General features: G+C 48.4%; 6 protein-coding genes across 6 annotated transcripts; 2 read left to right on the top strand and 4 right to left on the bottom strand.

The window, feature by feature from the left end:
* Positions 1-106: 106 nt before the first annotated feature.
* Positions 107-1,258, bottom strand: HD556DRAFT_256185 (uncharacterized protein). The gene is made up of 4 exons (XM_041310045.1): positions 1,163-1,258; positions 872-1,096; positions 561-811; positions 107-491 (listed from the first exon to the last, which is right to left on the bottom strand). Exons 2-4 carry the CDS (start codon positions 1,079-1,081, stop codon positions 389-391), a joined length of 564 nt encoding a protein of 187 aa, XP_041162544.1. The 5' UTR covers positions 1,082-1,096; positions 1,163-1,258; the 3' UTR covers positions 107-388.
* A 653-nt stretch (positions 1,259-1,911) lies between these two features.
* HD556DRAFT_1440993 (uncharacterized protein) lies at positions 1,912-2,424 on the top strand (the record flags this gene model as incomplete). The annotated part of the gene is made up of 4 exons (XM_041306201.1): positions 1,912-2,079; positions 2,142-2,216; positions 2,290-2,346; positions 2,404-2,424. The coding sequence occupies 4 exons, from the start codon at positions 1,912-1,914 to the stop codon at positions 2,422-2,424; spliced, it is 321 nt and encodes a 106-aa protein (XP_041162543.1).
* A 2,718-nt stretch (positions 2,425-5,142) lies between these two features.
* On the bottom strand, positions 5,143-6,992 carry HD556DRAFT_255703 (uncharacterized protein). The gene is made up of 4 exons (XM_041310044.1): positions 6,649-6,992; positions 6,161-6,591; positions 5,893-6,106; positions 5,143-5,843 (listed from the first exon to the last, which is right to left on the bottom strand). The coding sequence occupies exons 1-4, from the start codon at positions 6,742-6,744 to the stop codon at positions 5,163-5,165; spliced, it is 1,422 nt and encodes a 473-aa protein (XP_041162542.1). The 5' UTR covers positions 6,745-6,992; the 3' UTR covers positions 5,143-5,162.
* Positions 6,993-9,079: 2,087 nt separating this feature from the next.
* On the bottom strand, positions 9,080-9,562 carry HD556DRAFT_255668 (uncharacterized protein). Its single transcript, XM_041310043.1, has 3 exons — positions 9,388-9,562; positions 9,325-9,333; positions 9,080-9,263 (listed from the first exon to the last, which is right to left on the bottom strand). Exons 1-3 carry the CDS (start codon positions 9,466-9,468, stop codon positions 9,129-9,131), a joined length of 225 nt encoding a protein of 74 aa, XP_041162541.1. The 5' UTR covers positions 9,469-9,562; the 3' UTR covers positions 9,080-9,128.
* Positions 9,563-11,790: 2,228 nt separating this feature from the next.
* Positions 11,791-14,770, bottom strand: HD556DRAFT_1306576 (uncharacterized protein; the record flags this gene model as incomplete). The annotated part of the gene is made up of 8 exons (XM_041299929.1): positions 11,791-11,945; positions 11,970-12,114; positions 12,165-12,376; positions 12,424-12,712; positions 12,762-13,472; positions 13,523-13,563; positions 13,891-14,380; positions 14,564-14,770. The coding sequence occupies 8 exons, from the start codon at positions 14,768-14,770 to the stop codon at positions 11,791-11,793; spliced, it is 2,250 nt and encodes a 749-aa protein (XP_041162540.1).
* Positions 14,771-14,920: 150 nt separating this feature from the next.
* On the top strand, positions 14,921-18,006 carry HD556DRAFT_1440989 (uncharacterized protein; the record flags this gene model as incomplete). Its single annotated transcript, XM_041306200.1, has 5 exons — positions 14,921-14,982; positions 15,055-15,427; positions 15,488-15,778; positions 15,824-17,573; positions 17,627-18,006. The coding sequence occupies 5 exons, from the start codon at positions 14,921-14,923 to the stop codon at positions 18,004-18,006; spliced, it is 2,856 nt and encodes a 951-aa protein (XP_041162539.1).
* Positions 18,007-18,068: the final 62 nt, after the last annotated feature.

Raw genomic sequence — 18,068 nt, 5'->3', positions numbered from 1 at the left:
TGTATTACGTTCATGAGCGTCATCAACGGAATGTGGTGATGGGGTGAAAATACTCCGAGGAGAAGTGAATATAGAGGATGCCCTACTGATAGCTGATATAACGCGTGCATGCGTTAGAGGTGAACGCTCGAATCTCAGGATACGACGCTCCGACTCCGTGAAGCGTTCCATGTGACGCGCGGTCTAAGATACGAGGATTTTGTATCTTGTATCTCACACCGCGAGAGTTCTTTTCAGGAGGCAAGGAAATGAACATCGCGATCTTAATTTGCTGGAAAGAAGTTGTTCATTATGAACGATGTACGTTGTGAGAGCGGCGTGGCGTGCTTCGTCATACTCGGGGGAAGTACGGTATCTGATGGATGTCCAGTTACATCGATGAAATCATTCACGTGCATGTGATGTGATGATGGTGGTTGCCGTAAAGTCGAACACGAGTTTTACATCCCTGAAGAGATAGATATTTGAAGGTGACAAAGAAGTGGTCTTGACTGTGGAGCAAAAGGATCAGCCTTTGCTTTACCAGGGCAGACGTCGAGCACACGGGATCTCACACCCACGTTCGGTGCCGTGACGCAACTTTCGCGTTGATCTCGCACCTTGTCACCTGGGGGACATCCGTATATTCCTTTGGACTCGCAGGACCTGCAATACCGTCGGAATCGTGAGACTCACGATAGAGACTGTCAGATAAACGTCTGATAGACGTTTCAGCTGACAGAGTCAAGTGACAATGTGATTTTGATATCAGATAGGCGGCAATCAGGGGACTCAAATTTCGCCATATCGTGAGTATGATAGGTCGGGTAGCCTAGCCTCTTGTTCATTAAGTATAGAGGAACGATCGAGGACAATAATGCTTCCACCTGACCCTATGATGACGCCATTGATGAGATGTCGTACTGTCTAAGTTGTGCCGGACGGCCGGCTCCGTTGCATTGTTGTGATAATGAGGGCACACCGCGGTGGGAAATTCACGGAGCGCTGTGCAAGGCCAGAAGAAGAAAATGAAGACGGACTTGGCCGATTGGGCCATATGCAAATGTGGGACAGCGAATAGTGTGGTTCGCCCCAGCCGCATAGTGGCGAAACTTTGCTATACGATAAGTAAGATGCAACGACTCGTGGCTTTTTCACATTACAAAGTTATTATTGCACTCACATCAATGAGTGTTGGGAAGACGATGTACTTCGGTTTAATACTTGTGGACCACTGTTGAGCTTAGATCTCTTGATTGAAATTCGTGGCACTGTGAAAATGAAAGACATGAGGAACGGAAAAAAGAACATGAAAGTGATCTGGGCATTTCCTAGGAGACCGCGCACGGAGAACTGAATTAAGACGAGTCTCTATCAAAAGAGAGATATCACTACGGTGAATAATTGTGAGTGCAGGCTATAACCTTTGACATAACTGTGAAAGGACCCCCAAAATTTACGCGAAGCTTTTGACGGGAGACATGGGTAAGATGCGCCTGCAGGCATTCGAAGCCCAACTAAAATGGTAGTAAATCTTATGGTGAGAGTTAGCTTATCGTTCGTAAACGGATGTTTATGTACCAGTCGCGTTGCTTCCATGTCCGCGCACGAAATAGGACCGAAAATGAGGGTCGTCCACACCGTAAGCAGATCTAGTACCTGCACATCCCTATGAGAACAATTTATGAGAGTAACCTCGATGACCTTCCCTGATGTGACTAAATTGTGTGACTGCGGCATCCCGCGGGAAATGAATCCGGCTCTTAACGCGTTACTTTATATAAGTTCAACCTCAAACATTATATATTTCTCCTCATCCTCCAGATTTCAAGGGCTTTCAGACTCTTGCAAGGCTTCGCCTTTTGTCCTTATACTCTTCATCTCCTTTAGAAACTTCACTTAGACTTGTACCGGCTTGCTTTATCTTTCACAATGACAACACTTCAACAGTCCAACTCCCAAGGCGTTCGTGCCGACAAGCTTGTCGCTCTCCCAAGCTTGTCATGCGGTCTCTCTTCATTACCTCAAGCAAAAAGCATGGACAGCGTGTCACTACATCCAAACATGTATGCGCAGCGGGCAGCTGAAAGCGAAGCCAAGGTACTTTCTTCGCTTCTCGCCACCCGCCACTCGACATTGAACGCGTTTTTCCTCTCTTACAGCTGAAAAACGTCCTGTCCAAGACTGCTGCATCACACTCGCAGAATCCTCCACCCGTCCCTACATACATGAACCCGGTACGTGATACTAGACTAACCATTTCGGAAGATCTGTGCTGACCGCCGCCATTTTTTCTTTTGGACATTCTAGCCTCACCAAAACGCAAATTCGCCCAATTCGTCTTCGCCCTTGATGATGCGGAAATCTGTAAGTACCCGTCTCCAATTAGTCCCACTCCATTCGTCTCATTCTGGAAACAATCAGAAACCAAAATTCTCGGCCTGACTGGCCAGCCTAGACTTTCCTTTTATATTTTCCTCTGCTGGGAACTATCGTAGATCTTGCATTACCACCATAAAGCGGCACACCTTCTCATCGTCCATCCTCATCACGTTATTGCATCGCATATAGACACATCGCATACCTATATTCATACCAGGGCATCTCTTTCATTCCCCGTGGTTTTTTTTTTGTTGCTTTTGTTTTGTCCCACCGGCCCAGCGCTTCAGGTGAAGATTGGAATTTTAATACGGGTGGCGAGCTTATACTTAGCCTGGGAGGTTTTTTACTCTGCTACGGGGTCTAGTCATCATAATTTTATGGATATTGGGTTTGTTGGGCAACTGATATTGGTGTGTGAGCATCGCTGACAGGCCCTCAAACCCTCAGGCTTCAGGCTGTTGCAAGGGACGGACCTGGACAGCCTTGGATGACCCTGGCCTGAGTTAACTTGGACCCACTGTTGGGTAATATTTGCACGTGCAAACTTAATTAAGAGAGAGACTGAGGACACGGCAACTAGCACTAGTACTGTAACTTATGACCTGCCGTCTATTACGCCATAGGCTATTCGAATCACTTCCGACTGCAAGAATAAGTCTTTATCAATCTCGTAGGTCCTGTTAGGCCTGCCTCCTGAAACACTTTGATAGTGGTTTCTGATACCCGATTCAGACGGTTTCATCTTTTAGATCAGCTTCCGCCGATCTGCAACGTTGCATGGAGTAGCTTATGTGCATTGTATCGGATGCTCACTGGATCGATTGGCCTCAGATATTCTAGTAGCTTCTAATTTGCAACATGGGTCATCTGAGACGTATTCACCAGACGCACTCCCTACAGAAATTCCTGGGCGATGAGCTAAGAGTCCTCGGTCGCCGTAATAGCCAATGTACGACTACTGCCCAGATCTTGGACGTCCTTGGGCAGTAAGGGACAGAGTACTGCGTTATTTGATTATCATTGGCTTGGTGATCACCGAACTCTTGGAGTCGCGCGCCCCACAATTCTCCCCCTGGTGCTCCACGTCGTAGATTGGCATTGTCACTTTCGCTCGACATGTCATCTTCACGTGTGATCGGGAGACATCGGAGTATCCCGTACGCCCTTATTACCTTTCAGTTCTCTGAATCATTCTGTGAAGACGATTGACAAAGTAAGTATTCTTTAGCTTTTACGTTTTGCGTTCTCAGAAGCGTCATTGCCTTGCCCAATAGATACCATCTATGCTCCTCTCTTGATTCGACGCGGGGTTAAGGGCGCCGAATGCCATTGCGGCAGGCCTGAGCGAGTCCAGAACTTCAAAATTATTCTTCCGTCCATGAGAAATAATAGCTCATTTCTTTCGGTATGTTCCAACCTTTCTCGGTTTGTGTGACAGACTATCACAACTTAATCTTGTTTTTGTGGCACAGCACACGTAACTTCGCCCCCAGTTTGTGTGGACTCCCAGATAACATGTGGTTACTGTCGACGATAAGGCTATGGGGCACTGTATCGACTCCCACATGCTTTGCACCAGCCCTGTGAGGTAACATAGATTTCCTTCTTACCACTGTCCCTGAGACATATTTCGATACCTGCGCACTTTCCTTAATACGTTACAGATCTCAGAAGGCTTCGAGGGCCTTGTCGGCGAATCCCGACATGTCGTTTTCGCCACGGATCTTGGCTCTTGAACGATTCGAATCTAGTGCAGTCTTTGCGATGCGAGATTACCTCGGACGTTTTATCGAGACTTGTCACGATGGCTTTCCATAGGCAAAAATAGTATTTCGGACTTTTAAAACCATGCGAAATCGAGTGCGTTTTTTGTTCTACTCGACTGCAGGCTGATTCAAGAATTATAGTTGGAATGAACTCATTGTCTTGTGAACAACAACGCGGCGCATGCATGTGGTCTGGACTCTGTATGTTCGACAATATGGGAACCGTGAAGTTAGCCTGTGCAACAAGTTTCAAATGAGGTTCAATATATCCATAATATGGGTTTTCTGATATGCAGGGTCAACTCCTAATCGTAGGGGAAGCTAGTGGCAGGAACAAGAAGTTAGATAGAAGGTTGCGAGCTCTTTGCAGCTGAAAGAGATTAGGTCTAGCGGTTAGTGGCTAAAAATGGAAGGAAGATCGCTTATTGCGGTCAAAATACTAATGGAGGGTGAAAATGGCTCACAAGTACAAAATATGCTGCAAATGTGACGCAAATTAAGACCGATATGTCCCTCAAGTAATAATATTTCCAGCCGCCATCCAGGGCCCTATGCATGCTAGTACGACTCTCGATATTACAGCATTTGCCACCGTCGGGTAGTCAAGATTTAAATCGAGACTGTAAATGAATTATTGGTTCTATGTACTGCGCTCACGGGTTCTTTGTACCACCGTTGTCACTCGATGATGATCCGAATACTCTTCGTCACATTTTTGGCACAGTTTCACTACATGCACATGACATATCTAGATCTCATATGAGAAGCACCAACACAAACTTGCTGCATTGTGAGAACACTCCTGGAAATGAGAACTTTGCATGCAGTGTGTTCCTGTGCTGAGAAATTTTAGCGAGTTCTGTTCTTCTCATCCTCAGATTCGGTAGAACAATGTGATACCCCATCCCCTGAAGTGCCTTTGCCTTATTCGCAAACTTGAGGACCTTCCCAATTTAGGTTTTCCGTATGAAATTCGTTGTGGTGGCGATGAATAGCTCATACTAATCACGCGTACGAGGGACGTCGCACGATCGGCTACAGTAGTTGGACCACGTCAAAGCCCCCGCTTCCCTTCGCAACTACTAACCGTCCCATTCCCTCGTCGAAATCTACCCTGTCTCCACAAACACTGTCGCCACCAGGTTCAATCTCATATATGGCCTTGCCCGTCTCGAAGGCAGGGCCAAACTGCATCTCACGAGGGGGAATATACAACAGGCTTGGCTCGCACAGTCGGACCCCCCGACCAAAGACGCACAGCCCGCGCCCAGACGATCCCATGCATATTTGCGTGCATTCCTGCCCCCCTATGCTCCTGTCTGTATCTCCCGGCACATCGGGAACAAATGGAGGTAGTCGGAGAAGCTGATATGGAAAACTGGACGGATGCTTTGCCCCATTATCGTTGCTCAGCGGAATAAGCATCGACATAGCAATCCTGCCCAACTTGCCCTTGGGACGCGCAGCGATCGTGAGGGAAGGCATCTCCTGGGATGATGGGTACGCCGGCGCATCTATACCGGTCCAACCTCGAGGGACACAAGTTGTGAAGGCGACAGGTGAGCTGATGGGCTCAGAAAATATGAACACCTTGGTATGGGCAACCACCATCCGTCCCTGGGCTGGTATTTCAGGCACCGGAAATACGCTAATGCATGTCTCCCATGATACAAGTATATGGTCGGAGAAATGAACGAAGCCTAGAAATGGACCAAACTACGACAAAATCACACGGGTCTGTTATTTACAGTCGCACTTGGCTTACCAGATTGGGTATACACGGGAGCAGGGCAGTACCTTCCGTTTGGGCATGCCAATCTAAGAGCTCAAGACCGCCACCGTCCTGCTCTGACGTCGTATCTAAAAAAAGGAGGTGTCGCGATATCCCTGCGACGGTACCAGGGATGAGGGAGTAATCACATAGCTTGCTGAGGGCAGGCTTCAATGCGAGAGAGAATATAGTGGCATGCTTATTTGGTCTATCCACTGTCAGCGACCCTTTCGCTTTTGTGTCGGAAAGACGAGAGACTCACTGGTCTCTGCAACCGATGGCAATGATTCCCTGGCCCTCGGTATCCTTCGCGACTATACAAGCATCATCACTCGGTGACAACCACTCTTCAACCTTTTGGAGCTTGTATGTGGCCCCTCTCTGCCCAGAGATGAGCCAATATATCACTTTATTTCCATGGACGGTCAAGATCTGCGTTCCACCAGGGATAAGCAGGATCTGGTCTACGGTCTCTCGTTGTCTGCTCGAGGCAATAACATTGGGCGTGGATCGTGACCAACGTTTCTCGAGGGAAAGAGCCAATAATGTGCGATGCTCTAGATCTGCAGAATTCAGAGCACGGAGAGAGCACGAAGGGCCAGGGGGCGGAAGGTGACGGGCCAATACTTCAGTACAGAATGCCGCATACCAAACGCTGCGAAATCTAGACAGGAAATAATATCGTTTGGAGGTCTGAGAAAGGTGGAATGTGCGTGAGTTCGCATGTGAAAACAAGTATGATGGACTTACCCGTCTCAGCGTCAATATTTCTCGCACAGACAAGGTCTGGAAGATTCGTATGACGATATCGTCGACCAAGTTATCCAAGCTCGATGTGCAATGCATTACGGGTGGAAAGTTAGCTGTACGATGGATGAAGCAAGACCAAGAGTCTCACCGAAGAGACCGAGTCATGCCCGCTACAGCAAGTTAGGATTCAGACTAGTACTGTGTTGGAAGCTTCAAGGTCCGGACCATTTATGATAGAGAGATTTAGTAACATTCCTCTAGTGAGGACAAAGAAAGCACGGACACGAAAGAAAATCGGACGATGTTACCCCAATGATATCCACAATACCCGCATGGCATTCAAGCAGAACTTACCGCACCGCATTTGGCGTCCGCCTTCAACGCAGACACAACTCTCATTGTAGGACCATGCTGTGTTCTACACATCAAAGAAGTTTCGATAATCACCTGCTGAGGTAGCTGCTATTGTCCCAAACTTGTGAGTTAACAACTTGAAACTTGAAGTTATCCGGATGTACTAGAACAAATGGACTAAGCTGATATTCACGTGACCGCGATAACATGTACCGGCACACACGCTCCTTACTACACCCTACGTTGTCACAAGCTTGTGATAATGGCACCCGGTGCCGGTCATCGATGTACTGTACGCGCCGTATGCACTCGGCTGCGCGTTTATCTCGTGTATGCATCTTTTATACTCGTCCATCATAGAGATGTATGGACAATACCAGTTGTAGTATATCTGATGATCAAGAAGGTGGTTGGTGATGATCGACCTTGTCTCCGAGTCTGCACCTTGTTCGTTCGAGTTTACAGGAGTATGGGCCTGGCCTCGTTGAAGGCTTTGAAGGGGTGGAAATATTTCGTGGTCTCGATGCCGGAGCTGCATTGAATGAGTAGATCATTATTAATACTGTTCACAACGCCGAGCACGAGTCTTCTATGCGGTACATAACAAATCGACAAGTTTTGAAAAATAGTCGCACTACGAGAACCAAAGAGAGAGGGTTAAAAACAAGAAAGTCATGCAAGGGAGTAGACTCCTTTGTATGAGGAATGAGTGAATAGTCGACGGGTACGGGACACGAGCGTTGATGAAATAGATTCTGTCATCAGACACGGCGTTGTTCTACCACCGAAAGTAAAAAATTGAAGGCAGTGCTTTTTTCCGCTGCCGACTGGTTGCATGTCCTGGGAAAAATAGAGGATATGGGGTTGCTCGAAGGTTTCATCACTGATAAATACAAATCCAAGATTTTGAAGACATGAATTTGTAACACCGAAACTGTGTAGGTCACCAGATGCAGTTGATCACCAGGCGTGCCGAGTCGACCTCAAATGGATATAGCACCTTGCAGTGCAACAGTCCTGTCACGTCTGGGGCAGACACGGCCAACAGAGATGAGGTAGCGGACGCCAGGTCACAGAATGGAACAGTTGTTCTTTACTAGTAGCACGCAAATAGCATAAGTGGAGCAATTTGGATTTTCGAATTGCGAAGAGTGGAGTGCTTAATTCAAATCAGTAATTCATGCGGAAGAACTCATATCATGAACCATCATAAGAGGATCCCAGTAACGGCAGGTTCTACCGAAATCTGTGACATCTGATAGCAATAAGAATCGTGCCAAATCGATCAGAATCGTGCCCATAAGTATATGCAGGATATGAATGCTGACCGTCACCCTATAGTGTTCCCTCATCCTCAAAGACATCATTAGCATCAACTTCTCAACTTTGTCGTTGCGCTGGCAGGTTCAATGCAGGTTCAAATGATGAAGCGACGAGTGAGAGATTGAGAATGAGACAACAGTGATTCGAGCGAGCGTTCTGTAGTTACGAAGGAGAGAATTGACAATGCCTCCCAGCTGGTTATGATCATAATAATCAAATGAATACGTTCTTACAAGTTCTGCCGAAATTTGTGCCATCTGACGGCAATAACGATGCTATCAAATCTATCAGAATGATAAGTATATGCAGGATATAAAAGTTGGTCATCGTCCTACAGTGTTCCCCCATCCCCAGAGATATCATCCAAGCCCCTCAGAAGATTCCATATCACCTCGCACAGAAAATGCGTTTCTCCCTCCTCGCCGTTGTCGTTGCTTTTACAGCAGCTTCATTCGTCAGTGCATGTTATGGCCCGGATCAACCTTGCCGATCAGATTGGGATTGCTGCAGTCATTCTTGTGCCGTGAGTATGAGCAGGTCGCTGTGCGACCAGGATTCAACCACATGACTGACCTGCGAGCCTTAGAGTCAAGGTTTGATGTGCGACTAGTAGTCGGTTGGAAATTGAGACGGCAGCCCGAGGGGCACGTCGCGACAGTGAGTCATGTCTCTGCTTTCGCTTTTGTATCATGGTTGATGGTGTAATACCTAGTTCGGAACCAGTCAGTACAGCTTTTGGTGAAATTTTCGTATTGCTCGAGCAATGTGGATGTTTGAATTGATCTGAAAATGATCGACCGTGCCTAGTCTCGCTCGTGGTCCACTAAGCTCGAGTTCGGGTAGTGTAGAGAGCTCGAGAGTGATTCTTTTGATCGAGCGAGTGTTGGATGAGGTGCAAGAGCGGGCAGCCCATCTGCCAGATCAGTGAACGTCTGAACCTGTGAACAGATGAAATCGGTATTGAAAGTAATACATTGTGCATCACAATAATCAACGTACAACTGCCGACTACTCTCATATGGGAATGTTATGCATTGTCGATTTCAGTGATAGCCAAATTACCTGTGACCGGGTGGACACCAGAGGGCGAAGAGCAAGAGAGGGCCGGAGAGATTGGGCGAGAAATCGAAGAGAGCCAATCATAGATGATTGGAAAAAGAAACAGAAGGACTTGAGGTGAAGTGATATTCACTACACTAGTTTACCAACGCTTTCAACAGAGAAGTTAACTGTACATTGTGTTGGAAAATACGGCCATAACCCGATTGTATGCACACAGCAGTGATGTCAAGCCTCAGAGAATCTCTTGCTGGAGCAAGTAGGGAATAAGTTCATCCGGCGCAGAAATAGCAGGTACAGTAAATAAATAAACTGCCCACCGCTCTGGACTTGTTGGCACCAGTTGTCGTGTTGTAGTCCGCGAGAGATATGGTTGCAGGCTGACTTGAAACAATGGAATTGAGCAGGGGAAGAGTGACTCGGACATGGTCAGCGGACGAGAAGACGCGCACGTGTGGTTTCGAGTCTCGACTGCACTAAATCGGAATAAACTACGCGGCTTACCCAAACAATTGTGCGTGGGATCGAAGTCTGACATGCGTGCATTTTTTGAACTTCGCAAAGTTTTTTACATTTTGCATGAAACCCAACTTTGTTCGTCTCAAATTTCTTAGATCTCTTTGAGTGGGCTGTGTTCATTGTCGTTTTCACTGGGAGCGTCCAGTATATCATTGACAACCGAAGGGGCGTGCTTGACGTAGATGTTCTGACAGGTATTCGTTTGTTTTGATGATGATACCTGAATATTGAATTGTCACCAGGTTTATATATGCACAGATGCCCCATAGCCTTATTCAAAGCAGGAACTACCTTGTCCGTCCTATAAGCACCGTCATCCTGCGCCAAATTACTTTGCAGATCCACGACCACCCCCTAAGGTTTGATTCATGAGTCAAAGGCCCTCAGATCGACTTTCCTTTCCACTTGGCATCGTGCGACAGTACTCACCTCGATAAAGAACACGGACGTCATTACGCTCACGTCCATTGCTATCTGCGAAGGCAGCTTGTTCTGACTTTGTCGCGGACTCTGCCAGCAAGTCTAAGATAGGCAATCCTTACAGACCTATGGATGGTGTCGTAGTACTAAGATTGCTTTCGTGACCTTTGTCCTGGATGGACGGGAACGTTGTAGAGGCACTCGTCCGGTGACTCGATATGGCGAGGTTTAGGAACTCGAGTTTGGAATAACAGGACACGAGAGTGTCAGGATGAGTGGCGGCGGCCGCCCGACGGACGTCAATGGCTGGAGTGATGTTGTTCCTGGTGGTTGGGATGCGGGCGGTGACAGGGAGAATTCAAGGGCCAATGGCTGGGCTGCAAGTAGACTCGTCACAATGTTGCTAGAACAGGGCTGTGGACAGAGATGTGTGTGCAGGCGTTAAGAAGCTTTGGAGCAGGCTCCGTCGCTTTACAGCCAGATCATCCGTTTGTTCCATCCTCGTCACCATGTACTAATTCTTATTCACGAAGGAGATAATGCATGTCATTTGAGAATAATCATGAGCCGATCAAAAATCGTTCACGCAGCGCCTGGTACATGATAATCGGGATGAGAGCTTTGGTTAAAAGAACTGGCGTGAACCTCGCTTGGTCTCTCGGCGATCCAGATATAGGGACCATGGATTCCATGGTAGATGACATTCCCGAACCCCACGATGATAATACTTTGAACGCAGTGCTCAGTAGCATGGGTGGTGAGGACCCGCCGAGACTGGCGACCTTGTTGTACTGTTACTTGTGCCGTGCAGGACTCCAATGATGATGGATTTGGAAGGGGATTGACGAATGAGAGAACTGAAACCAGTTGGGCCCGAAGTATGAGAAACTCAAGTAGAGATCGATAATGAGCAGAGCGGTGGAAGCAAAGCACTCCTTTGTGACAGAATTGATGACGAGTTTGAGATGCCAAAAGGGAGAACTTCGGCTGCATCTGAATCAAGTGCAAGTGGGCCTTTGGAGGATGCAGGATGAAGAGGTTACATCGCAGTAAGCCACATGCATGTGTTCGAAGCAGTGACACGGTGATGTGCTTGAGTCGCTGCTCGGACGCAATCATATCATGCAAGGTCATCAGATAGTCAGATTCGAGCGCTGGAAAGCACTGACTGCTCGAGTAGATGTAATGAGATACATTCTGGCAGCTGTGGAAACAAGAGTCGGATGCATGTATGAACCGAGACGCTGGGAGGTATACCGTCGGCGGGTATGATGATACATCTGCAAAACGACTGAAATGAACGCTTAACCTACGCGCGTTACGAACACTTACGAACACTTACGACTTCAGTAGCGAACTCAGGCGATTGGTGGAGGACTCGGACGTCGAATTTACGTCGTAAACTTTACGGAATTCGATGTGATTAGATGTGAAAGATTATTATTATCAGCGCGTCGTACTACTGAGCTAATGGTTGGCCACTCGGAGGCCAACCTGTTGCTGTACCCCATCAAACCTCGCACTCAAGACATCCGAAGCACGAATAGTTCGAACGATCGCCATGATATCTTGGTATGCATCGTCGAACGTGGCCGAATTCACTGACACGTCAGTGAATCGGCCTGTGCGATGTGCATATAGCACACAATAGATCGCAGCGCCGCAGGATGCGAACACTCGGTCCATTGGGCCTTCCAAGTTGGCGTCCCAACCTCCGATCAACACGTCGATAACCATGTTGACGAGGACCTCGTTTTCGAGTAGCCGTTCGATATCCACGTCGTCGACAGTCTGCAGGTGTGAGTGAGAAACAGTCCCGCTGATGATAAAAAAACGGGTACCTGCTCATACAAATGTAGGTACCTCCCTCCGTCTAGCAGCGTTTGGATTGTGTCCCGTTTGTGCGCCGCCTCGTCGAGCAGGGAAAATAAAGGTAGGCGGAGGCTGTAGCCTAGCGGAACGGTATTGAGCGCATGTACTTTGAGAGCGCGTCGCATGTCTGCTAATGAAGCCACCATGTAGTTATGTATACCTTTGATGTTCTCGATATCCACTAGTAACTTATCAGTAGTAGATGATTTCGAAACAAATAAAACATACCTTGACCGTAGAGCTCAATTCGTGCGTTTTGCAGCGCGGTTTCGATCATCGTGTTGCGCATTGCGTCATTCGGAGCACCGTCAGTATTAGCAGCCACCGTAACGATCAAGCCCCGAAGTTTCTCTTTAGCGAGCTCCTTATACTGTCGCACCTCTTTTGAATCGAGTGCGATGCGCGTCGAAATAGGTGCTGCAGGCTCCTCGGGCGCATTGGCTACTGGTATCATGGGTGTGGGAGGTAGGTTCGTCTTTTGTCGTCGTCTCCCGCTGTCCGAAACGTGTTTTGTGCGCTGTATAGTCACTAAGTTAGTATTCAAGCTCGGAGGAATGATCACTTACACGAATAACGCCTTGGGTTTGCTCCCCACGGACGTTCTCTCCCACATGGTAGGGTGCAAGGGCAATGAGTCGCGAAACCCCCCATGGGGCCATAGACCCGCTCCCGAGATCTGGTTGTGACGGCAGCCTTGATCCTTCACCCTGGAGAAGTGCGAATGCGCCTGCATACGCCTGCGACTGCGCCGTACCCGTGTTCCATTCGTGGCGTTGATGCTGCTGGGGCTCATACCGCTGGTGAGCTTGATACTGCTGGGGAGGTTGGTACTGGGGCTGCGGCGGCGGCTCATACTGCTGGGGAGGTTGGTACTGGGGCTGCGGCGGTGGCTCATACTGCTGGAGAGGTTGGTACTGGGGCTGCGGCAGCGGCTCATACTGCTGGAGAGGTTGGTACTGGGGCTGCGGCGGCGGCTCATACTGCTGGGGAGGTTGGTACTGGGGCGGCGGCGGAGGCTCATACTGCTGGGGAGGTTGGTGCTGGGGTTGGTGCTGATGGGGTGGGGGCGGCAGATATTGTGGTACCGGTAGTTGATACTGTTGGGGCTGAGGTGCCGTTGACGCTTGATGGGAATGCGTGGGATGCTGCATGGAGGGATTCATCTGAACCTGGTATTGTTCAGGCGTTTGTACGCGATCACCGAGTAGGTTGAGTTGAGTGATGACTGGCTGCCCACTGGGGTTGAGTTCTGAATTGACTCCAGGCCGGAAACCTTTCTACACGGCAGTCAGGAAAGAAGAGCGAACAGAATTTAGATCGTACGTACTCTTGCGGGGTTGGGCTTTCGCCTGCTGGTAGTGGAATTGGCTGGAGGATTGCTCATCGATGCTCGTGGTGTGAATCCACGTTAGTTATCTGATCTTACCCAATGCGAACGTACTCATCGATCGCCAATCAAACGAAAGCTTCTGTTATTCAGAGCGCTAAAATACAACGTATAGAATTGAAAAAGATCATGATCAGGGGTCTCGTGATAGGAACTCAGAACCTGCCAGGAAAGTAGTGAATTGAGTCAAAAAAGGATTGTAATTGACGCCGCCGGCCCATCTGTCCGCACTCCGTCCTCGTGGACAACGTTCAACCTGAAAGGGTAAGTTTGTAAGTTGTTTCATTTTAGGGTAGAGACGTGGCTACCTTCCGCCTCGTCATTGTCCGAGTTGCTACTGTTGTCGCTATGATTATACTTGTCATATTGTTCCTCCTCACCAGGTTCGTACTCCGTATCGCTACTGTTCTGGGGGAACCTGTGGGAGACGTATTTGGTAGCAAGCGATGATATGGACGACATTTGGAACAGCTGTTCGTCGGCTGTAGCTAAGTCTTCGAGTTCGCTATCATGTGACTCCGCAAGGCATTCGACATCCTGGTCTAGGGCCGGAATATCCCGGTCCACCAGGAGCTTCTTGAAGAGGTGATAATCCGAGTCTGCCATTTTCAAGCGCTGCTTCTCCTCGTCCTCAAATGCTATGAGGACTAGCTTGTTGAGTTTCGCCTCTTCGATCTCCCAACCGAGTTGCAGGAGTTTTTGACGGCTATTTTCTCGTGCAGCGTGCTTAGCATTTGCTACTAATTTGATTGTATCATCTGAGAAGGATGAGAGACCGCTCAAAAAAAGGTCTCGCCCCTGTAACAGTCAAATACACCATAAATAATCAGTTATTCAGTGGCTTCAATACTTGCTCGCCTTAATGACATCATTAAGAGTGATGTCAGAGTGATGATTTCTTCGGACTGCCTTCATGGCAAAACGCAGCCCGACTTGGGTGGGACGACGTGTGAAAGGGTGGCTTCTGTTTGCAGAACGCACTCCCCGCCGGGAGCTGCGAGAGCTGCCAATAGGGGACTCGTGACCAGAGCGAATTGAGTTTGAGGAGGAGGTCGCTGAGCGCGAGAAGGGGACAGAGTCTGAATGTGGGAGGTCTGTGGTCAAAGCAATGACCTTCTCTTCCGCTGATTTGGAAGGGTTGGAATTACAGAGGGACTCAACACGAGTCCATCCGCTAGATCCTGACATAGTAGATACAGATGACGAAATATGAAGGGATGGGGGAACCATAAGTACAGCTGGATGTGTATCTGCTACTATCTTAGCAAGCAGTGAGGCAACAAACCAAGTGGGTCGGAGTTTGAAGAAAGTTGAACGTTGAATCCTGGCAGGAGCACGATGGAACAGGCTGACTCGGGCTGCACTGCAGCTGGACTAGAAATACTACACGATCACAACGGGTGAGTTAGGCCGCATCAAATAGTAGCAGTGACTGACTGACTTCATCACGCTGACTTCATCACGATCAGTAGTTCCTCTGCAAGATGCCCGAATTGCAGACTAGAATTCGTCTCAAATCTCGCTGTTTTGGATCATCTCAATGATCCGGTGCATTCTTGTTGGAGCAACGAACCCACTTACCGCTTACCAGTTCCTCCAGCTTTCCAACGAGGCGATAGCGGCCAGGAAGAGGTAACTGGCCAGTATCATTCAAAATCAGGGTACCTTTTTGGTCGGGGACACAATATCTTGCAGACAATGGAGGATCATGATCCTGACCAAAAGCGCCGCAGAGCAATAAATCCCTCATACCCATTCGTCGATCAGGCTGAATGGCAGCTAGCAGAATTCATCGTGCAGCGGCTGACCAAAACCGACATTAACAAGTTTCTGAAACTAGACTGGGTGAGTAGCATCCGCCTTTGCAGTTCCACACTGTGGCTAACAGCCTGAACTTCACCTAAGTTTAAAACTAGTAGATCCCGACCATCCTTCAAGAGCGCAGATCAACTATTTGGCTGGATTGATGTATTGCCAAGTGGCCCTCAGTGGCAATCAACGACATTCGAGTTTATCGACTACACAACTGCGAGGCCAATGGAACTCATCTGGCGTGACGGTCTTGAAGTCGTTAAAGATCTCTTTGCAAACCCGATATTTTCCAATCACATGATGTACGATCCCCACCTTGTTATGACTGGCTCAGAGCGTGAATACGGCGAATTCTTCACTAGTGAGAGGGCTTTCACCATTCAAGTATGGATCTTTGAATAAACGAAATTGCTCGCTAATCTTTAACAGAATGACCTTCCAGAAGGCGCCACTATAGTACCAATCATTCTTGCATCTGACAAAACGCCCGTAACCAGGATGACAGGAGGATTAGAAATGCACCCAATATTCCTTACGATTGGCAATATTCAATCCGAAGTTCGAATGAAGGCCACCGCTCATGCATGGCGTTGTATCGCATTTATCCCAATTCCGAAGTTCGATGCTCACGCAGACTATCAAACGCTCCTCCATGCCCGTCTCTTCCACAAATGTATGGACACGATATTCGCCAGATGCAAAGTTGCCACAAAGATTGGTGAATACATGGCAGATCCCATGGGTTATATCCGGCACTGTTTTACTCCGCTTGTCGCCTACACAGCCGACCTTCCTGAAGCACAGCTTGTTGCTTGTGTCTCGAAGAACGCATCACCAGTCACGATGGCCACTCAAAGTGACTTCGGTAGTGCTCATATCTATCCCCCTCGAACAGGCCAACACACGCTCACGCTCATCTACGACCTATCCAAACGCATTGATCCATGGAGTGTACCGCGCTTCCAAGTCGAAGCTAAATCGTTGATGCTTAGTGGCGTCCATCAACCGTTTTGGAGAGATTGGAGGTTTGCGGATCCTGGTTATATGTTGCCTGGCGAACTCCTTCACACCTGTCATAAGTTTTTTGGTGACCATGCTCTAAAATGGTGCAAGGAAGTTGTTGGGGAGGAGGAACTCGATGCGCGTTACAAGGCTCACCATAAACGAGTCGGAACACGTCATTTTGGCTCTGGCGTCTCCCACATCAGCCAGATGACTTGCCGGGAACATCGCGACATTGAACGCACCATGATTGCCACTATCGCTGGCGCGACAAATGCAACCCCCGATTTCGTTCATGCTATACGTGCCCTCACCGAGTTCTTTTATCAGGCACAGAGCCCCGTGCACACCGACTCATCCATCGCTTCTATGGTTCAGTCCCTCGACGAGTTTCATCGCTTAAAACAAGGCATCCTCGATGCCGGTGCTCGGAGAGGCAAGCGTGGAACCATCGACAACTTTCTCATCCCAAAGTTGGAGTTGTTTCACAGCTTTGCTGGATCTATCAGAGCTCTCGGTGGTTTGATACAGTACTCAGCAGACGTCAGCGAACGGCTGTTGATTACTCACTGCAAGTTTCCATTCGAAAGGACCAGCCGGCAAGCCAAGAGTTTTACTTTACAGGTTGTTCAAATTCTCAATCGCGACGAAACCATGCAGCGTTTCAATCTTTACACGCTCCTGCAGACGCATGGCGCACCGCTCGTTAATGCCATTGCTGCTGAAGATGATATCGTCGCAGAGACAGATCCTACCTTGGCATGGATAGCCCGCACGCTCCCAAGTCAGCAGAAGCGCTTCCATGGTCCACGTCCAGTCCGCAACCACTTCATAACAGGACTTCTTTCTGCAGAAGCTACTGCTGCATTCCATGTCACGGTCGCACCTGATCGAAAATCATTTACCGTCCCCGATCTGCAGTACACCTACGCCCTTCCTGACTTTGCTGTGGCGCTCACTGAGTATATTAGTAAGTCATCCCAGGGTGCCCCAACAACATCGTGGACCTGTCGGGGAGGTTCGGTTAGGACGTGGAACAAGTTCCGCATACAACTCCTCTCCAACTTCCAGTCACGAGTTGTCATGCCAAGTCAAATCGTCCAGTCGTATCCGCCCTCAGAGGCATTCCCTTTTGGGAATTGTGACGCAGTTCTCGTACAATTAACTGAGAGTAATGGTAAGATTTTTACTGCGGTGCCATTCAGGTGCTTACTACTACAACCTCTGCAGACGTCTACATCGCACAAGTGCGTTGCGTTTTCCAACCTACCGCCAAGAAAGGCCGTACTTTGCCTCGCTATCTTGAAGCTGCACCTCTCTTATACGTTCAATACTTCCAGATCAAAGCCACGCCTGCTGACGAGCCAAGCGTTGGGATGTACAGGGTGAAACGAATCTTTCATCAGGATGAGACAGGTCGGATCTTCCGACCTGGCAGCATCATTCCACTGACGGCTGTTACTTGTGCCGTCGAGCTCGTCCCTGTGTATGGTTCGAAGATGAATCGCACGATAACTGCTGCAAACTCGTTAGAGGTCTGTGATGATTACTACCTGAATAAATTTTCAGACAAGGAGGTTTTCCATACGATGCACACAGATCTAATGTAGATTTTTTGCGTATTGCCTGTAGTACTAGTTCTGCAATTCATTATCTGCACACCTGATCAAGT

This window comes from Suillus plorans (genome assembly GCF_016647745.1).
Source record: "Suillus plorans strain S12 chromosome Unknown HD556scaffold_16, whole genome shotgun sequence".
Classification (NCBI taxonomy): domain Eukaryota; kingdom Fungi; phylum Basidiomycota; class Agaricomycetes; order Boletales; family Suillaceae; genus Suillus; species Suillus plorans.
The sequence above is the reverse complement of the archived record's forward strand: the minus strand, read 5'-3'. Positions and strand labels throughout refer to the sequence as shown.